Source organism: Polypterus senegalus, chromosome 16, assembly GCF_016835505.1.
Source record: "Polypterus senegalus isolate Bchr_013 chromosome 16, ASM1683550v1, whole genome shotgun sequence".
Taxonomy (NCBI): domain Eukaryota; kingdom Metazoa; phylum Chordata; class Cladistia; order Polypteriformes; family Polypteridae; genus Polypterus; species Polypterus senegalus.
In genome coordinates this window covers 34895001-34919822 of record NC_053169.1, presented here as the reverse complement: position 1 = coordinate 34919822, position 24822 = coordinate 34895001, and the positions used below count along the sequence as shown (strand labels likewise).

Below are 24822 nucleotides of genomic sequence, written 5' to 3'. Positions count from 1 at the left end.
AGTGCCATCCACTAAGGGAGCAACAGTGTTTGCCAGATTTAAAGAATAATTTTCACTTATCCTCAGATTTGCATCAAAAGAGCAACTTTTAAATGATGTAACTGAAAAAGTAACAATTTGATTAAATGATAAATACACCTGAGTGTTATAAGCATGCTAATGAAATGTTTCTGAATTACATCTACTAATGGCAAGATACATCAAAAACAGAGAACTGGGGGCAGCACCAAAACATGAGTGTGTTTATTGCAGACGTCTGACGTCAGACGTCTGCACATCCTTAAATCGATTGTATAAGTATGATATAAACCAGCTATGTTCGGGCCATTAAATTATTTCATCTAATTAAATATATACATGAGTCACTGTCTTGCACCCCAAAATTTGAGTCTCGGTACTTTAGCAAAACCAGCTTTATTCAGCTTGAAACAGGAACAGCACGGTTATTTATTGTAACGTGATCTACCACTCTCCTATACACAGACACAGCAAATGGGCAGAGTCGTGGCCAGGTTAGTGGCCAAATTATACTGTTCCCTGCATTTATAATGCCTCTTGCATCACCAATCGGTGACAGGAGTGTACAGTTGCAATCTCAATCTGCTTGGAGTTGTTTCTGCGGCACTCTGCTGCTGTACTGCAAACTTCTTCATGCCGTCCTGTTGGGGGGATCTTAAAAGAGTTCAGAAACCTCACAATATATATACAGTATATGTATGTAAGTATGTACCAGGTGAGTCAAAATTATGTTAACATTTGAATGGCAGAAACAATTTATTCACAAAACATACTTCACATGTGCAAGATGATTTACAGGAATGTCTCAACCTGTTCGCCATCATGTTCAACACATGTACCATATGTGGCACATAAATTGTCCACAAAAATTGTATATTAGTATATACATAGCAGTACCATTAGTGTTAACATAATTTTGACTCACCCTGTATATGCATGTACACCATATATATATAATTAAATATCCTTTCCAAACTGCTGAAATTTCAGAGTAGTTTTACCTGTAAGAGAAACGTCTCATTTGCAGTGTTACCGTTGTCACTTTATAAACTATAATGAACATGTTATAGCAGAAGCAAAGAACAATCAAATTCCTAGTGTGAAACAATAGAACATTAAACCTACTGTTTAAAAGGCACAAATGTGGCATTGCAAAAATATGTGGAATGAGCGAAATTAGTGAAATTCAAGCATCACATAATAATCCAAATGCATTAATGGAAGACTGGACTGCATGTAGAGGTAAATCATTTCTGTCTGTGAGCATAATGACTTATAAACTCTCTGTCTACTTTTAAAGTTAAGTTTTTTTGTTTAGATGTAACAGACGCAAGTCTCTTAAAGTAAGTACTTTATACTATATATACTGTACAATATAAATGTTACTATAGTTCACTCTGACTTCTCAGGGTAAACCAGACAGGAGCACAGAAAATCCTTAAAGGGAAAGTGTGGATGTCTTGGAAGTGTCTTATAATATTCGATCATTTTCCTTGATAAATAAATGACCAAGTATAATATTTTTGTCCCATTTGTTTAACTGGTTTCTCTTTATCTACTTTTAGGACTTGAGTGAAAATCTGATGATGTTTTAGGTCATATTTATGCAGAAATATTGAAAATTCTAAAGGGTTCACAAACTTTCAAGCACAATTGTACATTGTTAATAAATGCATTCTCCCAATTGGAGGTTTCTCATTTTATTATTATACAACATTGAGTTACAGTGGATTTAATTTGGCTTCTTTGACATTGATCAACAGAAAAAAATTAGAACACTCTAGACAAGAACAGGCCATTCAGCCCAACAAAGCTCATCTTTCCAATCCACTTATTTCTTCCAAAAAGACATCAGTCGAGTTTTGAAAGTCCCTAAATTGTTATTGTCTACCACACTACTTGCTACCTTATTCCAAGTGTCTATGGTTCTCAGTGTGAAAAAAACTTCCTTCTGTTAGTGTGAAATTTAACCTTAACAAGTTTCCAACTGTGTCCCCGTGTTCTTGATGAACTCGTTTTGAAATAACAGTCTTGATCCACTGGACTAATTCCCTTCAAAAATGAAAGCAGATCTGAGCAAAGTGATCGAAACTATACAAAATAATTGACTGCAGAAATATCCACCCCCTTCAAGTCAGTATTTAGTAGATGCACCTTTGTCAGCCATGGCAGTCTTGATTTGTGAACACAGGCCCTGGTCAGCTTTCCACATCTGGACACTGACGTTTTTTCCTCATTCTGCTTTGCAAACCTGCTCAAGCTCTGTAAGGTTGCAGGAAGATGGTGAATGAAGGACTTGCATCAAGTGCGGCCATAAATTCTTAATTGAAGTGAGATCTGTACTGTGCCACTTCAAATTGTTTTTTTGAAGCCATTTCTGTGGAGCTTTAATTTTACACTTGGGTCCATTCTCTTGCTGGAAAACAAATCTTCTGCCATGGTGCCAGTTTCTTGCATCAAGGTTTACCATCAGGATTTCTGTGTATTTTTATGTATTATTTTACCTTCACAAACCTTGCAGGGCCTGCTGCAGAGGAGCATCCCCATGGTATAATACTTCTAATAACCATCCAGAGGAGCATCCCCATGGTATAATACTCCTAATAACCATCCATCACGGTGGGAATGGTGTGTTCTTGATAAGATCCATTGATAAGTTTAAATCCGATGGCCAAAATTCTCTAAGACTCATCAAACCAAAGAACTTCCTTCCAACTGACTTCAGAGTCTCATATCTGTCTTCTAGAAAAAACTAGCCGTGATGTCATGTGCATTTTCTCTTTTTGCCATTCCCTCCATAAACCTGTGACTGGCAAGACCCCTCCAGTCTCTCCAAACTACTCCTGAGTTCTCGTAGTTCTCTTGGTGACCTCCTTCACTAGACTTCTTGCTGCATGATCACGTTTTTTGTGGATGGCCTGCTCATGCTGTGCCATGATCTTTCAATTTCTTAATGACTGATTTAACTTGACTTGAAAGGATATTCATTCTCCATTACCTGACTTGTGCTTTTCATGGAATTGCTTGGAGCGTCCTTCTGTGTTCATTGTGTAGGTTGGCCCACCATACTGACCCACCACAAGTTGGGCCTTCCATATAAAGTATATTTATACTACAATCAGTTGAAGCCCCAGACAGGTGGTCCCTATTAGGTGACTTCTTAAACTAATTGGCTGCACCAGTTATGACTGAGTGTGTCACATTAAAGGGAAAGAATACTTAGGCGATTGGCTAGTTTGTCATTCATATTTATTATTAATTTCGATTACTTTGCAGAGATCTGTTTTCAGTTTGACATTAAAGAGCCATATTCTGTTGACCAATGCCAAAAGAGCCAAATTCATTCCACTGCCATTCAGTGTTGTACAACAATAAAATGAAGGGGCTGAATACTTTTTTTTTTTTATCGGCACTATAAAATCCCCATGGGGCTCCTGCATCCATCCAAGCTCAGCAATGGGAATTTGCTGCTCATTCAGTGCCTGACAAATAAAAGGAAAGCAGATCTCAAAAGGAAGTAGAAACCTCCTCCTAAGCCGACCTTGGATATAACTAAAAGAAGCCTCCTAAGCCTCCCACACATATGCATCCTCTACCTGGCAAGCCCGCACTGAGCAGCCTTCAGATTTTCCATTAAACTGAAAACTTTTTATGAGCAGAGAGAAGACTGGCATGTTTGAATAAATAACATCAGAAGAGCTTTTTAGTGTAAAACATAGCAGCACTTCAGCCGAATCATTAACTAATGCATTTATTTTGAAGCCAATTAACCTTTTGTCAGGCAAGTGTCAGAGACACAATGATTTCTGCGCTGAGGGTCACCGTCTAACATTGGACTGTATGACAGCGATTACGCCAGCCTGACATATGTTGCCGCAGACTGCAGCAGCGTATTAGGAAATCTGCCTCCTCTCTGTAATCCACTCTCCGCTACAAAGCAAGAGCGAGTCTTGACCTATCCATTAAGTAATTAAAGGTTCCATTTTGAAGTATGAAGTTTGGGAAAGATAAATAGCTGTCTGCTTGATGCATATTGCTACTTCCATTACTTGATGTACTGCACCAAATAGGCCTGGCTGCGAGGGCCTCATAAAAATGGAGATGGATTGGCTGGAAGGAACCAGTCCCTTAGGGCTAAGTGGTTTGGCCGTTTTTAATATATATTTTTGAAGGATTGAAATGTTATCAAGGGAAGGCAGCTGATGGAGGGGTGTGCATTTAGTTCACCCATCCCCGTTACTAAAATAATTACCTCCATGCGGTGCGTGCTGTGACAGTTAGTGATCTTTGCTCTCTGCTTTTGTCCTTCCATAAAGGACAAGGAGCTGAGCCTGGTGTCTAGTCAGCAGAGAGGAGAAAGTAGAAAAAACAAAAAAATATCCGGCTTCAATATTAGATTTTTAAAATTTCAAAAAATGATTACTAACATGCGTCGCTGTTAGTGAAATAAATTTTATTTATAAATTTGTTAAAGAATTTGCAGAATGCATATTTTAACTCCACTGAAAAAAATTGGGAGTGGTCTCCTCTAGACTTTCTCGTATATTCAGATATGGGGATGGTTATTTGAGGAGTAAACCTCAAAACAATGATTATATTTTTATATTTTGTACATTAAAAAGCCATCAACAACAAATCAGATCAAGTTACTAATATACTGAACAATTATAAAAGTCAAATTGAATAAATTGGACCTTGCAACTGCTTGAATAAAAGGTAAAGTACAGCTTCCGGTTACCGGAAATAGCCCAAAAGTTGATAGAAATGTATATTTTGTACCTAATACTTGTATGCAAAATTTGGATGATGTAAGTGAAAGCATTCCCAAGTTATCATGTTTACATACACACATACAGACAGACACATTGACATAATTCCAAAAATGGTATTTTCGCACTCAGGTAGGTCTAAAACGTCAAGATTAATCAAAATCTCGAATCTTCGGACAATTATAATTTGTATACGAGAAAGTAAAGTCAGGTGTGAGTTCAAAAAGCCAAATCAAATTTGGGCTCAATCACTGATACGTTGCAGTCCTGGGGTCCTGAATGTGTGGAGTGTCCATGCTCTCCTAGTGTCTGTGTGGGATTTGTCCGTGTTCACCCAGTTCATCTGAAGTCCGATGTGTTAAGTTACTTGTCAGCTAAAGTTTCCTCAGCATGAGTGACTCTGCCGTACCAGGTTTGGTTGCTATCTTGCATCCAGAGTAAACCTATATGGGCACAAGAAGATTGGGAAACCTCCATGCAGACAGTCCTCAGTGTTAAAACTGCTCCCACATGTCACAGCTTCATATGGTTAACTCTTTGAGGGCTGAATATTTTTTCCAAAAAAGCATAGTTTCTGAAAACCAATGGTTTCACACAGAAATCAACATAAAACGTCTGTTGCTGCATGCTGTGCCTGGCAGTTTGCCAAGAGTGTGCGGCAGGCTTGCTGCCAGGCTGTCTTCACTGGTCGCTGCAAATTGCAATTTGGTTTCCACCTCTTATCATTGCTAAGTGGCAGTCCTCCTGGCGAACATTGCCGTAGGCATGTCAGCTGCATGAATGTGTTCAACACCACAATTAGCTGGGGACCGGTCAGCTGAAGCTGGAATCTCACATTCGTTTTCGATCACTTGTATCAAAATCGGAGACCGACAAATCATAGTCCAGTTCAGAGAGAATAGGCAAAACTTCGTCCGCAGAGTATTTTGCTTTACGAGCTCGCTTTGATCTCTCGCCATTATGTCAGTGCCATTTTTGCCGTTGTTTGCGCCTTACTACTCACACGAGCACAGGAAATCAATCAAACCAATGAAGCTAACTTTTCTCCTTGCAACGAGAGTCCAACTAAAACATAAAAGTTGGTTTTGTCACAGTTTACAGTTGATTACCATCGTCAACTCCTCCTTTTGACAAAAGTTGACATCAGCCCTGAAAGAGTTAATGTAACATTTAGCAATGAGGGCTCTGAACATGTAGATAGCACTCCTCCAATTTGAGAGACTCCATGGATAAAACAAAGAAACACGTAGTCTGACGAACAAAGTGAACGAGCAGTTCGAATAGTAAAACATTTATTGAAGAAAGTAAGAGAAAGCAGGCGGCGCAGTGGGTAGTGCTGCTGCCTCACAGTTAGGAGACCCGGGTTTGCTTCCCGGGTCCTCCCTGCGTGGAGTTTGCATGTTTACCCCGTGTCTGCGTGGGTTTCCTCCAGGGACTCTGGTTTCCTCCCACAGTCCAAAGACATGCAGGTTAGGTGGACTGGCGATTCTAAATTGTCCCTAGTGTGTGCTTGGTGTGTGGGTGTGTGTGTCCTGCAGTGGGTTGGCGTCCTGCCTGGGGTTTGTTTCCTGCCTTGCGCCCTATGTTGGCTGGGATTGGCTCCAGCAGACCCCTGTGACCCTGTAGTTAGGATATAGAGGGTTGGATAATGGATGGATGGAAGTAAGAGAAAGCAAAAGAGGTCCTTACATTGCTCTCCTTAAGTGAAGAAATTCACCACTGGATGGATTGAAATGATTTCTTGTGCAGCTACTCATGGATCAATAACTAAAAACCAAACAGCCAATGACAGTTACATTGTTGAAGCAGCAATTATTCAAAAATGCATACAAGAATGTAAAGCAAAAGCAATTTGACTTACAAATTATGCAGCTCAAAGTGCTTTACATGACGAAGAAGGAGAATAAAACCAAAATAAATAAAAATTAGAATAACGGAACACTAATTAACATTGAATAAAAGTATGGTCCGATGGCCAGGGAGGACAGAAAAACAAAAAAAAAACCCTCTAGACGGCTGAAGAAAAAAAAAATCTGCAGGGGTTCCAGGCCACGAGACCGCCCAGCCCGCTCTAAGCATTCTAGCTAACATTGTATTCAGGGTTCTCATGGAAGAACTTGATGATGACAGTCATGTGGACTTCTGGCCTTTAATCCATCAATGTAGGGGCATCATGGTGCTTTGATCAGGTGGTGGTGGCACAGGTCGAAACCCCAGAAAACCGGAAAAAGAACAAAAGAGAAATTAGGGGTTAGTACAGATTTGTAAACTACAGTATAAGCAGGATTTTAAAGTCAATTCTAAATGACATGGGTAACCAACGTAGTGACATCAAAACTGGAGAGATGTGCTCGGATTTTCTTTTCCTAGTTAAGATTCTAGCCGCTGCATTCTGCAGTCATTGCAATGGATTTATGTCTTACTTGGGTAGCCCTGAGAGGAGTGCGTTACAGTAATCTAGTCGACTGAAAACAAAAGCGTGGATTAATTTCTCAGCATCTTGCAATGTTATAAGAGGTCTAACTTTTGCTTTATTTCTTAAGTGGAAAAATGCTGGAATAACTGGCAAAGAGCAATCATGGTAAGGGTCCATGAAAAAAGAGATCCTTTAAGATTCAAGCACCTAATGGGAATAACTACCAAAGAAATCACAGAGACTTGTTCAAGACTAAGGAAATCAGTTTTTCCAGAACCTTATTTTTTATCTAGATCACTCACCTTCAGGCAAAAGAGCAACAGCTGAAAATGACACTCCAGAGGAGTCACTTGCTTCATCACCCACACCAAAAGTAGACACAGGAGATGCTGTCAAAAAGTCAAAGTTTGGTAGACTGATAAGACCACCTACATGCTATTTTGTGTAAAAGATATATGTAAATAGAGTTAAAATGCTTATAATAAGAAATGTTACAACTAATTTGTAGCATCTAAATACACTCCTTAAAAAGGGAGATGTGATGTATTGTTAATATATAACACTTAACAATGAGTACCCTGTACACGTAGGGGGCACTCCTGCTTTAAATGAGACCTGTGTTTAAAACAAAGAGACATGTAAGAGTCTGGACAGTAAAGCCTTTTATTGGTTACAGAACCCTCGTGTCCCTATTTAAAAGCTTTTCACATTATCCAGATAAAAAAGTTACAAGTACTAGCACAAGTTCCTACACCATGGCTGGGTCTACCATGAGTGTGACTTGTTTGTGCACCCTGGAGCCCTACTTGCAAACGGGTCTTAGCGTATGTGAAAAAAATGTGTGGTTAAGGGAAAAGGCCACAAATAAAAGCATAGCTGTGGATGTTAGCAGTCATGTTTCTCCATTAACAGCCAGTTGCACTGTTTGGTTTATTGATGATCAAGCATCAAGCTAAGGTCCTTGGAGTGAGGTCCTTCTTCAGGTTTTCCTCAGCTCAGTTGATTGATAATTGAGCAACAGACTAAGGTCTTTTTTCCCCATGAACTTTTGCACAGCTTGGTTTATTGATGATCAAACATCTGACTAAGGTCTTGAGAAAGGTGACCCTTCATGAAATTTTTCTCAGTTCATTTTATTGACGATCACACATCGAACTAAGGTCTTAGAGGATTGGTACCCCATGATGTATTGAACAGCTCAGTTTATTGATGATTAAACATCGAACTAAGGTCTGGGGGTGGGCCTTCTTAAATTTTCTGCAGCTCTGTATCAGACATTGGATTTAGGTCTTGGGGAAGTATTAGCCCTTATAGTTTCACATAGCTGGAAATATGACAAAATCCTTATACAAGAAATTGAATATGGCAAATAAAGGATTAACATAACAGTTACTCAGTTTATTGACAATTGAACATCGGACTACGGTCTTGGGGTGCGCTGTCCACCTTGAAGTTTTGCATGGCTCGGTTTGGTTTGGTGATAGCACATTGGACTAAGGTCTTCGGGGGTTTGGTCCTTCTTGATTTTTTTCATGGCACGGCTTATTGACAATAGAATATAAATCAAATAAAAACATTACGGAGAGGCCTTTGAAGTGAGGGTACTACCTCAGTAGTTTTTCCCCTGCCACAGAAAGCAAGGTCTTCTCAAGATGGGAAAAATGAGAGAGAGATAGAGAGCTTGTCTTTGTAAGCTCCTCTTATTGTGGTCTGATGCCGCTGACTCACCAATGAAAGAGATCAGGCACAGAACCCAGTGGCGTAGCTGTGGAGGGGGTGGTCCGCCCAGGGCGGCACATATTTGGGGGCGGCATTATTGGCCAAAAGGCTCAGTACAATTCGTATGTAAGCAGCAGGGTTCGGAAAAATATCACTCATGAATGAAAATGGTCAAATTCTCTGATTTTTAACCACAAATGCTTGAAAAGTAATGTTCAGACTGTCCTCCTGTGACGGCATCAGACACAGCAGTTGAAATTTATGAGGCAATAACAAAAATTAAAAAAGTTACACAGATAATAATTTCTGGGAAGATAAACAACTAATTTACAATTTATAATTTCGTTTCATATCAATCTGAATGTGTTCTTGCTCTGCGCAGAAAACATCCCCACCAATCACTTGTACCCTACTTTGGTTCTGGTTTTCGTAGCGTAATTATATTAAACTAATAATCAGAACACGGCTTATCAGTGCGTCTGTACTATATTCTTGTCTAGTTGATGCTTATAAATATATATAAAAAAATGATTGCTTTCTTTATATATGAATAAATCTATGCAAAATGTATCTTAATTTTTCTCTATAAGTCATTTAAATTTTCTGTTTAAATAGTTTAACATATTCAGATATGTTGGAGGCCGGCAAATTGAAGTCCCTCCCCGCCCCGAGTGGCACGAACTCGAGCTACGCCACTGACAGAACCCCACCTCAAGTCTGGTTTTGTCCTTGTCAGCATTGTCTTCCATTTCAAAGAAATGCACAAATACAGACTCAGACAGAAAAGAAAGTCATAAACGGGTTTGGGTGCCAGAATGCAACTCTGGTCAATTCTAACAAAAGGTGACAATCCGACCTTGTGAGTTGTAAATGTTCTTGAGCAAGAACTGGCTCATGCTGCTTCCTGACATTTTAAAATTAGATTTTGTTAGATATTTTGGTAATTGAATTGAAAATCTTAATTGTCATTATACAGTTACAATGAAATTGGATGCCATCCTATCAGTGCAAAACACCAAGAAATTATAATACTACAAAAACATAGAAATATGAACATTTATAATTGAGATTGTAAAAGTGGAAAAGGAACATCATATTACATAACAACGAGACATTTTTCACATTCTGCTGGCATTTATTGCAGAATTTGTTCCCTTTAAAGTTTCACTGAATGAGCACCATTTAGTGCAGTCACGGCCTTTGAGTAAAAGCTGTTTTTTAGTCTATTTGTCCGTGTTTTTTATTGTTCAAACAGTGAGTGACTGGAGTGGGATGGATCTTTAATTATGCTCTGGGCCTTTTTCAGGCAACAGGAACTGTAAAGATCTTCGTACCTACTTGCTAGATATTATGCTATACTAGCCATATGCGCCCAACTACGTTGCGCATGTTAAAGTTGTCTGTGAAGGGCTCCCTGTTTAAACGCAGCTGCCAGTCATGAATTGTGCTCTTCGTCGCACAGCATTATGATTTTTTATAAGGGAAACAAAATTACAAAAGAAAACCCTTGGATATTGATTCAATAGGAACGGCCTACTCGGAATCACTGTCCGAATCGTAATTATGTGGTGGTGTAGGAGCATTTCTGCTTCAGTCCGTTTTATTTTCATGACGCTGTCGTTTCCTCTTACGATCTCTTCTTAACTTCTCCAATCTCACAGGTTGCTTTGTGGCAATCCAAAGAGTAAGGCAATATACACGGAGCAATGGTTATAAAAGGGGGACACATAGGTATCCAGGCTCTTTAAAGCATAAATAGGGATCACTTCACTGACATGTGAGCAAGCCACAGTACAACTGTGAGACATGCAGCACTCGCTGGCTACAACGTAACAATAATAATTTCCGGAATGTGCTGTTACGTTGTCATTCATTTTACCCACTGTCTTTCTTTCAATCATATGTTACATAGGCACGTACCTTTTATCTTCGGCAATCTCATTCTCTAACCAGGCCTCAGGAGCTAACCAGCGTAACACTGTCCACCACCCCTTTCGTTATTCCGGCACATTGTTGACATCCGTGAGTAACAACAACATACTAAACTGGAAGGTGGTCTACGCATGTGTGGAATTCGTGGACAAAGATCAAGATCTAAATGAAGATTATATATAAAGATTAGTTCATTTAAAGCACAACAATGTGTTTAGTTTGAATGTCTGTGTTTTGAGGTGTGACTGGAGTACTACAGTCTTTAGTAGTATAAGCCTGGAGGAGATTCTTAATGCAATGCCTATGTTTTAGCTGTCTCTCTACTGCCATCTAGTGCTTCTTCTTCTAATTCATTCATGGACAAACAAAGATCAAGATCCAAATGAAGATTATATATAGAGATAACAACAACAATTAAAATACAAATCTAAATATGTAAAAAAAATCTGAAGTGATTTTGCTGTCTCTTCCTCCAGGAGTGACCAAAAATGTTTAGGTAGCCCCTTGTAGTGGAGGTTACATAGATGCATCCATTAATTACTGCTATTTAACCAGATTTTAACATATGCTTTGATTGGCCTTAAGAAGACTGACAACGTACTGATGACACCAAACAGACAGTGTATCGTTTACTGCAACATAGTAAGACTTTAGCGCAGCTCTCATAGCAATAAGTGACCATCAATGCACTCTCACAAGGCCTTAAATCTTCTTAACAAACTTCCTATAGCTGCCCCAAAATACTTTTTTTTGTTCACTTGACGCTAAGGCCAAATGTTGCAGATGGAAGAAGCTCCAAATGAAGGCTTCCACATTTTTATCAAAAACTTCATTGCAGCATTTCCATTCCAGCTGTTCCTTTTTTAGATATTGAAATCAACATATATAACGTTTTGAAGTGTTGTTTGTTTGCGCTCGATTTTATGCCATTTGTGGAGCTTTGACTAAATGATGCTTTCACTGAATGTTGTTATATCTGTCCTTTTAACTTTGCTCTTAAACAGTTAGCATTTTATAGATGCCACTCCTGATGAGACCAGATGGATGGGAAATGGCAGGAATGCAGCAGTTTATTTAAGTAGGCGAAGAACGGTCATTATGGCACACAAGTGCTCTCACTCAGCAAAGCAGAGTTCACCAGAGGAATGCTATGTTTGCATTTCAACTCGGATTTTGCTCAAATACACAAAAAAGGAGATTTAGGAAAGCCGTTGTGTATGCTCAGCAGCCAGATTTGTGAATCTTATTTTTCCTTATAATCCAATTTCAGGCGATCAAATTTGCAGGACATGAACTATGCAATTCAGGCCATTTTCCAATATGATTTTTCTGCCTTTCAAACTTTGATTGAATCTTGCATGCCTTTTCATAGGAATTGAGTGCGATAAAATTAAAACAGCCACCATGGTCAGGAGCACTAGGGAAAGGGGAGCCATGCAGGCACTGTTTCTTATTTTAATGCTGCCATCCTTTGCATTTCTCTTGCACCACCTATTTTCATTTTCTGCTGTTTGTACTTTGGGTCCACCATACTTTGGTTACTTGGGAAAGATGCATCATACTTCCTGCTCTGCTAAGATATCACACAATTGCAGGGACGGTAGCAACAGAAATCACATATTTCAAAAATAAAGTTTATGTCTTGTTGGCTGCTAATGCCAGATTAGCAGGGCCGGCTCTGCTATACTGATAAACTTGGCAGTCACCTAGGGAAGTAGTTTTTTTTTTTTTTAGCCATCACAGACACAGCTTATACCAACACTTGCAGCTGAAAGTCAAAGCCTTTGTCTGTTTTAAATCCCACTTGAAACTTTCAGCTAAAGTTAAAGGCTTTCTTTCTTTTAGTAATCTCGAAAAGGCCAACAATGCTTTTATAACATCTCGTTTGGACTGTTGCAATCCTTTGTATGTAGGTATTGATCAGGCCTTGTTACAATGCCTACAATTAGTCCCAAATGCTGTTGTGCACTTATTGACCGACTGTTATAAGCACGACCATACTGACCTCGCTCCATTAGCTTCCAGTCCACCTCAGAATCGATTTTAAAATTCTATCACTTGTTTTTACATGTTTGAATAGAACAGTTCCTCTCGAAACTTCTTCACTTGTATGTGCCAACAAGAGCACTGTGGTCTGTTAGCCAGATGCTTTTAGCTGTGCTGAGGTTGAGGTTGAAGCAAAGGTGGGACCTGGGCTTTTGTGGTGGCTGCTCCTTTTCTTTGGAATGACATGCCTTATCATATTAGGTCTGCTCCAGCACTGGCCATTTTTAAGTCATCATTAAAGTCTTATTTCTTCTCGCTGGCATTTGACCCTGAAAGAGGTTGACATTATATTTGTATATGTTGGCTCATGTACATTCATAATTATGAATATGTATGTATGGGTGTTGTTTTTTTATTTAATATTTGGTTATATTTGCTGTTCTGTGATGTATGTATATATAATTTAGCTGCTTCTTTTATCTTTTACCCTTTTTTGTACAGTACTTGGTTCAGTTTTGGCCGTAGTAAATGTGCTTGATAAATAAAGTTTGACTTGATTTGACTGCTTGTGATGTTTGGCTAATCTTCAGCTCTCCATTACAACTGAACTAGTCAAGGCCCTGTGGTAAGGCCATGCCGTAGGGCTAAGATAGACACCAGGATTGTGTGATTGGGTGTTAGTTTACCATTCTTTGATGACAGAAGAAGGAAAAAAAGGTTTGTACTTAACTCGATGGAAGGTGCAGATAGATAGATAGATAGATAGATAGATAGATAGATAGATATTGTCACACAAGTGCGAGTAGGAGACAGCTAAAGGGCCTTAGTAAATGTAATACTACACCAGACCAGGGGGTGGCTGTGTGTGCTGAGTGTCTCTCTCAGTTTCTTGCAGGCCATTCCTGGGAAATTTCGCCAGGTCCCGGCACCTCTGATGATGCCACTTCCTGTTCCGGCATAGATGACATCATTTCCTTCTCCAGCCCTTAAAACCACCATCTTACCTCCAAGTATTCAGTTCTGTTTTGGACTCAGTCTTGTGAACATCTCTGTTCAATTATTTCAAACATTTGCAGCTGGGGTATAATATACAGGTGGCTGCCCCAAACCTTGATAATGTCTGGAGACTCCTTCTTCTCACAGTAGATAGATAGAGCATTATGTGTCCCCATGTATGGTGCAGTGTGGGATACCAGGCTGGATGGCTGGAGCATGTTGGTTCCAGTGTGAGAGGCTAGATCTCTGTACGGGAGTACCCTGTAGGTGAAGGTGGTGGATGAGTGTGTCTGAGCAAGAGTAGCCTATCAGGCTGCACATGTTTCCTTGGGAGATATCGATGTCCTGGTGGTGTACCATTTCCTGTAGAAACAGAGTGACGGATGAGGTGCTAGGTATCGAGAAACCATGCAAGGGCCCAGAGAGAGTTCAGGGAGAGGAGACTGGGCCGTGAATTTGTTCTGCGTGAGTACATGCACATGTGGGAAGATTAATGACCCCACTGATATAGGTGATTAGGGGACTGATCGCAGCTGTGTGCACTTAGTGGCCTAAGAGTCTTTTAGTGGGGTTGAAGAGTTGTCCAACCAGGATTGGTTGTGGACATCCTGTGAGGGGTCAGTGTTGGTGTGGTGTGCATAGTGGGCGAGGTGTAGCAGCTTTCTGCAAACTCTGTAAAATGGGAAGAAGGTTGTGCAGAGTTCTGGAGTTAAATCTTCCAATTATTTATTGAGTGAAGGGAAGATCCTGGGAAGGACAAACACTGCCACTGGAATTGCTTAAAGATGCTTCTGCTGGAGGAGAAAAGAAAGTATGGTAGTGCCTAGGGATGGAACTTCTCTGAAAGTTTTGGCAATAGAGGCAATGTGAACTGCTGGTGTGAGGAAATCTTAACCTGAGGTGAAGCTCGGTGAAGTCTCTTTGCCTTGAGCAATTTTGGGAAGATACCAAGAACCTGTGACTGCTTTTCTTTATATTTTTTCTTTTATAATTGCACTCTACATTTTGATGGTGTCACTAATCATGGACAGATTTTTCAAATAATTTATTACATGAAACGGCACATATGTAATAAATGGCTCTTGTAGTTTTTCTTAAAAAGCTTGTGTCTGGTTTTCTGTCCTCTCCCTCTGGCTGTTTGGCTACGATTGCAGGTGCCTGTAATCTGAGTGATGTTCAAGGTGCTGTTGCATGAAGCATCACATTACATTACATCACATTATACTACACTAGAATCATACATTTTAGGAGCATCAGTTAATTCCAAAGAATTACCCAAAGTAGGGGATGTTCACCCAGAGGTGTTAGTGGAGGCGTTATTTTGGTATAACTATCGTTTCTTCAGAATTATTGTTACAGTGTCTTGAGTGCTGACTGACTGTTGTGAGCTGCCCTCATTGCCGGTAGCAGCCAAGTTGATTTAATACAAATGAATCTTTCTGTGCTGATGTTCACTTCACTGCATGCACATACATAACGCATTCGCTTGTACCGCTCACTCTATGTGAACACATATGCTAAGGCATGAGGCAAGTGCAGTAGTAAGTTAGAACGTATGTGGCATCTGATTATTACAGAGGTACCGGGCATAAATACAATCTAAAAACAATCTTGTGTAAAGTTGCATATTTTTTTCGTTTACTAATCTATTCCTCATAGGCAACATTTGAATCTGGCTCAAAAACACCCTCTAAAGACCACAACTGACATATGTAGTACAGTCCATAGCCACAAGTCCTGCATCTGTGGATTCAACCAACTTCTTCTTCTTTCGGCTGCTCCCGTTAGGGGTCACCACAGCGGATCATCTTCCTCCATGTCTTTCTGTCCTCTGTATCTTGTTCTGTTACACCCATCACCTGTATGTCCTCCCTCACCACATCCATAAACCTTCTCTTAGTCCTTCCTCTTCTCCTCTTACCTGACAGCTCCATCCTTAGCATCCTTCTCCCAATATACCCAGCATCTCTCCTCTGCACATGTCCAAACCAACACAATCTCTCCTCTCTGACTTTGTCTCTCAACCGTCCAACTTGAGCTGACCCTCTAATGTACTCATTTCTAATCCTGTCCATCCTTGTCACACCCAGTGCAAATCTTTAACACTGCTGCCTCCAGCTCTGTCTCCTGCTTTCTGGCCAGTGCCACCCTCTCCAACCCATATAACATAGCTGGTCTCACTACATTATGAAAGCTCCAAAATGCAGGACTTCAATTTGCTGCATGTCAGGCACTATTCTAAATTCATGCAATTTAATGATCGTTAGGTATACCCTGCTGTAGCCTCCCGCCACAAGCATCAATTAGGAGTAAACTTACAGCTTCTTCACGGCAGCCTATTGCTGAACCATCGCACTGCTCTTCAGTTGACTAGCTCTGCTCACATGAAGTGTGACCACCTTTATAAAGGACAAGCTCTTTCTAACCCATCTGTCCTACCTTGGCTTCTGAGAGCGACCATTAGCTAAGATGGGTAATGGTTTTCTTTTTTACACCTGTCACAGTAGTGCAGCTCTTAAACAAAACATGAAAGACATGCACATATTACAGAAAATAAAGACATTCAAACAAAGAACACTAAACAAAAAGTTAAACTGAAACTGAAACCATTGCTCCCCAATAAGGAAATCAAAATGAGTTCATCCATCAGCCCACAGACACCTGACCAGGGCACCAGTTTTACATTTAGGTAAGGTTATCTATATATGTGTGCAAAAAGCTCTGCAGGCTAGAAACAGCTTGGACACACACAGTCTGCCTGTAGGTAATCAGAACATTGCAAATTAACAATTAAAATTTCAATCAATGAAATTTTTATTAGTGATAGGGACACATGCATGCACAGTGGCAAGCACTACCCCACGTATCTTTAAACAAAATTGGTTCAGTTGCCAATCTAATCTGTAAAGCACAGTGAGGCCCTTAGCGTCACATTGTGTGCACCCTTTGTTTCTTTGAAAAAATGGCTCCTATCAAGCAATTGACCTGTCAGATTAATCCATCAAATGCTAGGAGGGAGCGTAAAGTGCTGTCTCTCAACCACAGAATAAAAATTTTCATTTGCTTTTGAAAAGTGTCATGTAGCTTGCTGAAGCCATTATTCCATAAACAATGCAGTATCTGTATATATAATTCACTAAGGCAAGACACCCATGGAAAGCACGCCGGAAGGGGCGTGGATTCACTAAGCCGCATGTTTCTCGCGGAGGTGAATCGCCATATGCAGCGTGTAAAACGGTTTGCGAGGGGTATCCCATGGGATCCTTAAAACAATCCTTTACAACTGAGGTTAAAACACAATGAAGTGAGCAGTCTTTAAAAACCAAGTTTTCGGTTACGACATGACCGTGTGCACCATAGCAAACTGTTTTACACGCTACATATAGCAATTCACGCTACTACCGTGGTCGGGTGTCTTGGTGGATTATATATAGAAAAACAGCCGAACAGCGCAATGAAAAGTCTACGTGAGTCACAGGTGCATGTGGACTGTGCAAAGATGACAACGACTCAAGTGACGAGTTGGAGGTGGGCACATGAGCAGGCAGAGCGCAATGGCAGTCTGCCAGTTTTCAGTCACAGACGATTGTGTGTTGGTTCGTCCTGTGCTTTGTTACAATGTTGCTTTTCTTTCTGATTTATTACATTACCGATTTTTCAAATGTTAATTTTCTCCCTGTGCTTAAAAATCATTAAAAAAACGGCCTGATTATGCAGCGTATGGTACGCCGCGGGTTGGCTAGTAACAACTATTTACATAGTGTTTGCATTGATTTAGGTATTATAATTCATCCATCCATCCATTATCCAACCCGCTGAATCCGAATAGGGTCACGGGGGTCTGCTGGAGCCAATCCCAGCCAACACAGGGCACAAGGCAGGAACAAATCCCAGGCAGGGTCCCAACCCACCACAGGACACACACAGCACACACTAGGGCCAATTTCGAATCGCCAATCCACCTAACCTGCATGTCTTTGGACTGTGGGAGGAAAACGGAGCGCCCGAAGGGAGAACATGCAAACTCCATGCAGAGAGGACCCAGGAAGCAAACCTGGGTCTCCTAACTGCGAGGCACCAGCGCTACCACTGCGCCACCATGCCGTATTATAATTCATCTAGAGATTATTGAAAGTATATGGAAGGATGTGCGCCATTTTGTATAAGGGGCTTGAGAATCCACAAGTATTGGTTTCTGCAGGGGAATCCTGGACTCAATCCCCCACAGATATGAAGGGTTCACTATCTGCAATTGCTATGGAGGTGCTAGACATACTGTACACTATATGGCCAATAGCAGATCACTGCATTCAGGTGTCTACAGGCATGCAAAAACAAGCACATAGCCATGCAGTCTCCATTGACCAACATTAACAGTAGAATGGGTCATACTGATGAGCTCAGTGATTTTAAACGTGGCACTGTCATAGGATGCTGCCTTTGCCACCGGTCAGTACATGGAATTTATGCTCTTCTAGATCTGCCCTGGTCAACTGTAACTGCCATAATTGTGATGTGGAAGCATCTTGGAACAACAACAGCTCAACCAGCGAAGTGGTAGACCATGCCAACTAACACACAGCATTTAAACACCATCTATCTTCTGTTTCACTGCTCAAAAAAAAGAATTCCAAACTGCCTCACGAAGCAACGTCAACGCAAGAACAGTGTGTTGGGAGTTTCATGAAACGGGTTTTCTTGGCCGAGCAGCAGTACACAAGCCTAAGGTCACTTTGGGCAATGCCAAGCATCTGTTGAAATGATGTAAAGCACATAACCATTGGACCCTGGACTCTGGAGTGATAAATCACGCTTCACTATCTGGCAGTCTGATGGATGAATCTGACTTTAGTGGATGCCAGGAGAGCACTACCTTCTGGACGGCATGGTGTACAGTTTGGTGCAGGAGGTGTAAAAGCCTGGAGCTGTTTTTCAGGTTTTTGGGCTAGGCCCCTTGGTTACCATGAAGGATGCTGTTAATATTGCAGCATACAAAGACTTTTTAGACAATTGTGTCCTTCCAACTTTGTGGCAACAGTTTGCTCAGAAAGGCCCTTTTCTGTACCAGCATGACTGTGCCCCTGTATACTATGGCAGACAGCCAGGTCCCATGCCTGGCAGGGACGCTGCTGCTGCATCTGTTCCAGGGGAGCAACCATGGGCAGTTCAATACCTCCCCCGGGACGCTTGGTTGCAGCCTCCCTGGCGGACGGTGATCCCCAAGCCTGTCGCATAACTCTACGGGAGATGGAGTCCTCCACAGCCTATTTGGGGGCTTGGATGGCTGCTAAGGGGAGCTGCATGGAATCAGCAGCACGGCTGGATGAATCTTCAGCCCCACCCGGAAGTGCAATTTGGACCAGGTGGTCAAGCACCTGGAATGCTTCCGGGTGGGCTTTAAAAAGGGCCAGCCACCACCACTCAATGACCAGAGTCGGGAGGAGGAGAACTAAGCTTCAGGAGGAGTGGTGGTAGAGGAGAAATAAGAGTGTGTTGAGTTGCAGTTGTGCTTTCGGGATTGTGTATTGCCTGTGGGTTACGGGGAAGACGTGCACCCACGGGTGAAGAAAAATAAAAGTTTGTTTATTTTTATACTTGCCTCCGTGTCCACCTGTGTCGGGTCAGGCGCCTATATAGCGCCTTTATTACAATACAAAGCCAGGTCCATAAAGTCATGGATGAACTCGAGCTTCCTGAACAGAGCCCTACTGAACACCTTTTTTTCGATGAATTGGAATGCTGATTGTGAACCAGTCTTCTCATCGAACATCAGTAACTGACCTCACAAATGCTCCTTTCGCTGAATAGGCCAAAATCCCCACAGACACACTCTAACATCTCGTGGAAAGCCTTCTAAGTAAAGTGGAGGCTGTTGTAGCCGCAAAAAAGAGGCCAACTCCAGATTAATGCTCATAGTTTTGTAATGCGAAGTCAAACAAGCTCATGTCTGAAAACGTTTGCCCATATACTGTACTTATCTAACCACTCAACAAAACTATTGCGTAAAGGAACAGATAGATAACACAAATTTAGAAAGTAGATGGAGCAACACTTTGACTTAAATGGCATGATATTTTGTAGTTCAAATGTGTTATGTGTGGGTACCGCTGCCACATGGATCCAGCACTCTGCATTTGAATCCTGTACCTAAACATTGTCTATGTAAAGTCTACATGTTTGTCTCCACCATTGGCATGGATGTTCTTTCTCTCATATCCCCAGAGACATGCATGTTAAGGTTCATTGGAGAATCTAAGTTGGATCCATCTGTAAGTTGGCCCTGATGTCCTCTACACCATTGTTTCCTAGTGTTTGAAAATGCTGCTGAAATAAACAATTCTGAAATGTTGTGTTAGGTTAGGTTAGTTACATCACGCATTGCATTTTCTAATTAGTACTGTACTGTGCCTCAAACCAGTCAGATAACAATTAGTCAATATACAAATGAATTTAATTGAATGTCTATAAAGAATTCTATAGTAACATCTACACTTTAAGACTTTAATCACATAGTAAAAAAGGTCTAATCATGTTACCTTTGTCCAGTTCCTGCTCTCTTTTATTTGTTTGCCTGGCTATATTCTTTGCAACCTGTAATTCATCACACACAAATTCCCTTTCCACGTACAAAAATGAATCTGGGTGGCTTCCAAATTGCCATTTCTTTCCAAAGCGATGCTTCATCCAAGTTATTGTCACACAAAGAACCTGTCTCTTGGATTCACTGACAGCCAAGATTCGTCATGGAGAGGAGCCACTGACATGTCATAAACAATTCCATGTTTTCCCTAAGCCATCCTTGGCTTAATTTTGTCTTAACCCACGGGTAACTTTTCAGCAACACCAGCAAGGTGACACATTGAAGATTTTTCATTAATTTGCACTAAACTTGTCATTGCAAGACGGTTCCCAGTCTGATTGGGATGAGTTAACAGTGGCACTCTGATCCCCATGCCGTTCTTTTTGATTACCAGTGTGCTCACGTAGACATACTGAGCCACATTCTTTAAACTCAGCTTTACAACTAGACTGTGATGTCCCCAGGGCAATAATTATTTCTTTATTGATATGAGTGTCAGAGACTCATTTAAACAGTAGAGGCTATGAAACTGCAGTTACACGTTATGGTACTAGAATACAGGATTTATTGTCAGGTGATCTATCCGCTTGACCAGGGGCTCTAATTCACTTTTCGAGTGAGCCTAGAGAAACCTGCCCACCTTTAAATGGCTCCAGTCTAACAGAAAAACCTGAGACAATTTAACACTTTGTCATGGCTGTTTATTTTAATTGATTGCAATCTTAAACTACGCATTCCAATAATATATGTTTATGGATCTTAGAAAACATATTAAATGTTTTCCCTGTCTTTGTATAATTATATTACCCTTTTTATATCTGTGATTAGCTGTGCAATTTATAACAAAAGTCAGTACAAACATGTTTGACCCGTTTGCTTGCTATGCATATTTTGTCCCACCATAAATTTTTTTCATTTGCTTTGCATTTTAATGAAAAATTAAAATACTTAAACAATATAATAAAACTTTCATGTTTATGTCTCGAGGGATATTTTAAAAGAGGCACTGAGGTCAGTTTAAATTAGCAGCATATTATTAAATTGATCTTACATTTACATTCACTGGCTTATCTAAAGCGACTTACAAAAGGGGGCAACATAATGGAGTAAATATCACTCTGGGGGACTACATGGGGACAGGTGTTACAGGACAAGTTAACAAAACTGATCACCACAAGTGAAGAGCTCAAAACAAGATCCAAGTAAGTTAGGGCCTAATAACTAATATCCGAAATTCACCAAACAAAAGGGTCTTCAGACACCACTTAACCACTTCGAGTGATTCAGAATTTTAAATGGAGGTGGGCAGCTCTTTCCACAAGCTAGGAGTGACTCATGAAATGAGTCTGGATTGAGATTTGATACCACATAGAGGTGGCATCACTAGCAGACCTGAGTGATCAAGAAGGAGCACAGGACCTCACGACTATTTCCAAATGTATAGTGTGGATGGGTGGAAGGACAGTCAAGGACATCAAAGAAATGATGGGGTGCCAGCTGACTCACCCTGTTTATTTCAAACTTAAGTACTATTAAAGAAAACCAGTGCTCAATGGAGCAAAAACTAATAAAAATAACTGTAAGATGCAATTTTATTGACTCTTGTAATCCAACAGCTTGGTAGAGTGGGTCTTTTCCAGGAACTCTGTTTTGGTTGCAGTTCATTTCCAGATTGAGACAACTCTCTCTGGAGCATCTGGTCTTTTATATTGATTTACCGAGAAGGGGCGAAGTCAGTTGCCCTCTTGTCTTCACTGCAGGTAAAACAAGAGACGATACAGTTGGTAACAGCATCCCCTCTATCCCTGGGTTGATATCGCTTACCTCAGACAGGCCTGGAAGATGCGTGACAATAGGTGCTGATCCATTGACTACTCTGCAGGCAAGCATCAAGGACTTGATGTCAATACGAAGCCAATTGAGTGCTCTAAAATGAGAAGTGACATGTGCAACACCTGACGTACTGCTGAATCATCTCCATGAGCTTGGTGACACATATCGGCACTCCTGCTGCAGGGGGTTGAAGTGCTCCAAATGAGACAAGGTCAAAACCTGGACCAGGAGTTGTGCTGTATTCTCTATCACATACCTGTACAGTCTGGGCTTGTGGATATCTTATAACAACACAACATTCTTACACTTGTTGAGTGCCCTTGAGCATGCCAGTCCACTGTGGGGCTCATTCACACACAGGAATCACTTAGTAGTTCCATTTAAACTGTCAAACGTATCTTTGCCATGACTGCTTTTGTTTCCTGCCTTGCAGATGATGCTGCTGCTGAAGTTCCAGCTTCCAACAGTAGTGATCTTTCGGGGTTTGGAAGTGTTTTTTCTTTTTCACTTACTGTATTTATTGTTTATGTTCTTGTTGGGATCTTGATGATTTCATTTACATTATTTTGTGCTTTGCATTTAAAGATGCTTTACCGTCTGTTTTGCCATGGAAGGGTATGATGGTGACCTTATCCTTACTTTAGGGCCTTCTTTGTCAACTTGAGAATTGCATTTCTTTGATTCTTGCTCTGTTAAGTTACACTTGCACAGCCTGTTGTGTTTGCAATCTGCAGCTCCACCTGTGGTAAAAAGACGTCGTCTCTTCTCCTGTCTCTAGACTCCAGAAGGTTTAATAAAAAGAGTTCAAGTAAAAAGTTTAATTACTTAATTTGGAATAACATTCTATTAATTACAGTGCTTAAATGTGCCAAAAGCAGAAGCAAAGCAAATGGATGTGACAACACAACCTGGAGAAAAAAACAGCTGTTCTTGCTAGAAAGTCTGGGCATCCATTAGGCCTTGATACTGTATCAGATGGCTCTTTCATTCTTGAATTGCGCTTCTGAGCTGATAGGTTTATGATCTGGTGTCTTCTCTGGACGTTGATTAAAGGACACAGAAATAAGCAACTGCTGGTGCCGCCCACATTTATGCTGGCCTTGCTCTTCCTTACTCTACCCCTTAGAGTGATGGGGTGCCATAGTTCATTGGCCAACTCCCTTTCTGTGCTATGTCCATATGATACTGGATCAGTCCTGGCTAGGCACAACGTATGTTCTAGAACCTCCCGCCAATCATTGTCCTGCCTGTGTATGTGAGCTGAGTAAAACATTTCTCTTCTCGTTACGGCCCCCATCATGTGGTTAATGTGTCAACTTTGATGACCCACGTTCCTCTTTACAGCTGGTTCTGACTTGCTACGTGGTGAGTAGAGTAAGCAAGCAAGTTCTGATTATAAACTGACCAGTGTGAAGGACAGCCGGGTCCCATGCCCAGCAGGGATGCCCCTGCTGCTTATGTTCCGGGGGAGCCACCATGGGCAGTCCAGTACCTCCCCCGGGACACTTGGTGGCAGCCTCCATGGCTGGTAATTCCCCCAACCACCCGCAGGGCTCCATGGGAAATGGAGTCCTCCACAGCTTGGTTGGGGGCTCGGATGGCCGCTAGGGGCCCCACCCGGAGGTGCAATTAGGACCAGGTGGTCAAGCACCTGGAACACTTTCGGGTGGGTTATAAAAAGGGCCAGCCACCACCACTCGAGGAGCCAGGGTCGGGAGAGGAGGACTACGCTTGTGGAGGAGTGCTGGTAGAGGAAGAAGAGTGTGTTGTGCTTTAGTGTTTGTGCTTTTAGACTGTGTATAGCCTGTGGGTCACGGGGAAGACATGCGCCCACAGGTGAAGAAAGAAATAAAGTCTTTGTGTTTTTATACGTGCCTCCGTGTCTTTCTGTGTCGGGTCAGGCGCCTATATAGCGCCTTTGTTACACCAGGTACAGTGCAGAGATTTCTTTGAACCTTAGTTTTGCTCTGTACCTGCTTTATTGACTGTAACAATTGTTGCTAAATTGTTTTCCTCTCGCGGCCCAATTTTGCCTTTTATGTGTCTTCGTGATGCACTATCACCTAGGGGATCTATTGTGCAACTGATACCAATCTTTGTCCAGGGAAAGTAGATTCCCCTTGGACAATCTCTGACGTCGTTATCGGGGGGATTCATTTCACTTTGCAAGAGAAGACTAATTGTATGGATTTCTGCAAACTCTTTGCAACCCTTGCCATTGTAACTTTGCACAACTCATCTTTAGATATTCAGACGACCCATAATGGGTTCCGACGCATAGTTTAAGAAACACTGACCTATAAGAATATCATTAAATGATCTCATTACAATATGAAAGCTAATGCATCTAACAATGGTTAAACAGTTCCACTCCAAGTCCAAATGTGCACCCTGATCACACCCTCTGTAGCCGCCGAAGTGTAAGGCGAGTTCAAACACAGGTTAAACACGTGCCAAAAGAAACCTCTCAGTCCAAAAGTTCATTTTAAAAATATTTTGTGAAAATTCAAAGCAATTAATCTACACAAGAATAAAGAAAAAAGTTGTTACACACATAGAATAAAATGTAAAAA

The 24822-nt window shown here is 41.1% G+C and overlaps 1 protein-coding gene across 1 annotated transcript in view; it reads right to left on the bottom strand.

Moving 5' to 3' along the window:
- LOC120516971 overlaps positions 1-24822 on the bottom strand; it is a 164109-nt gene that overhangs the window by 1091 nt on the left and 138196 nt on the right. Inside the window, exons 5-6 of the mRNA XM_039739011.1 lie at positions 22241-22343; positions 7506-7638 (exon numbers count right to left, since the gene is read on the bottom strand). Coding sequence (XP_039594945.1) covers positions 7506-7638; positions 22241-22343 — 236 coding nt within the window. The remainder of the gene's footprint in view (positions 1-7505; positions 7639-22240; positions 22344-24822) is intronic.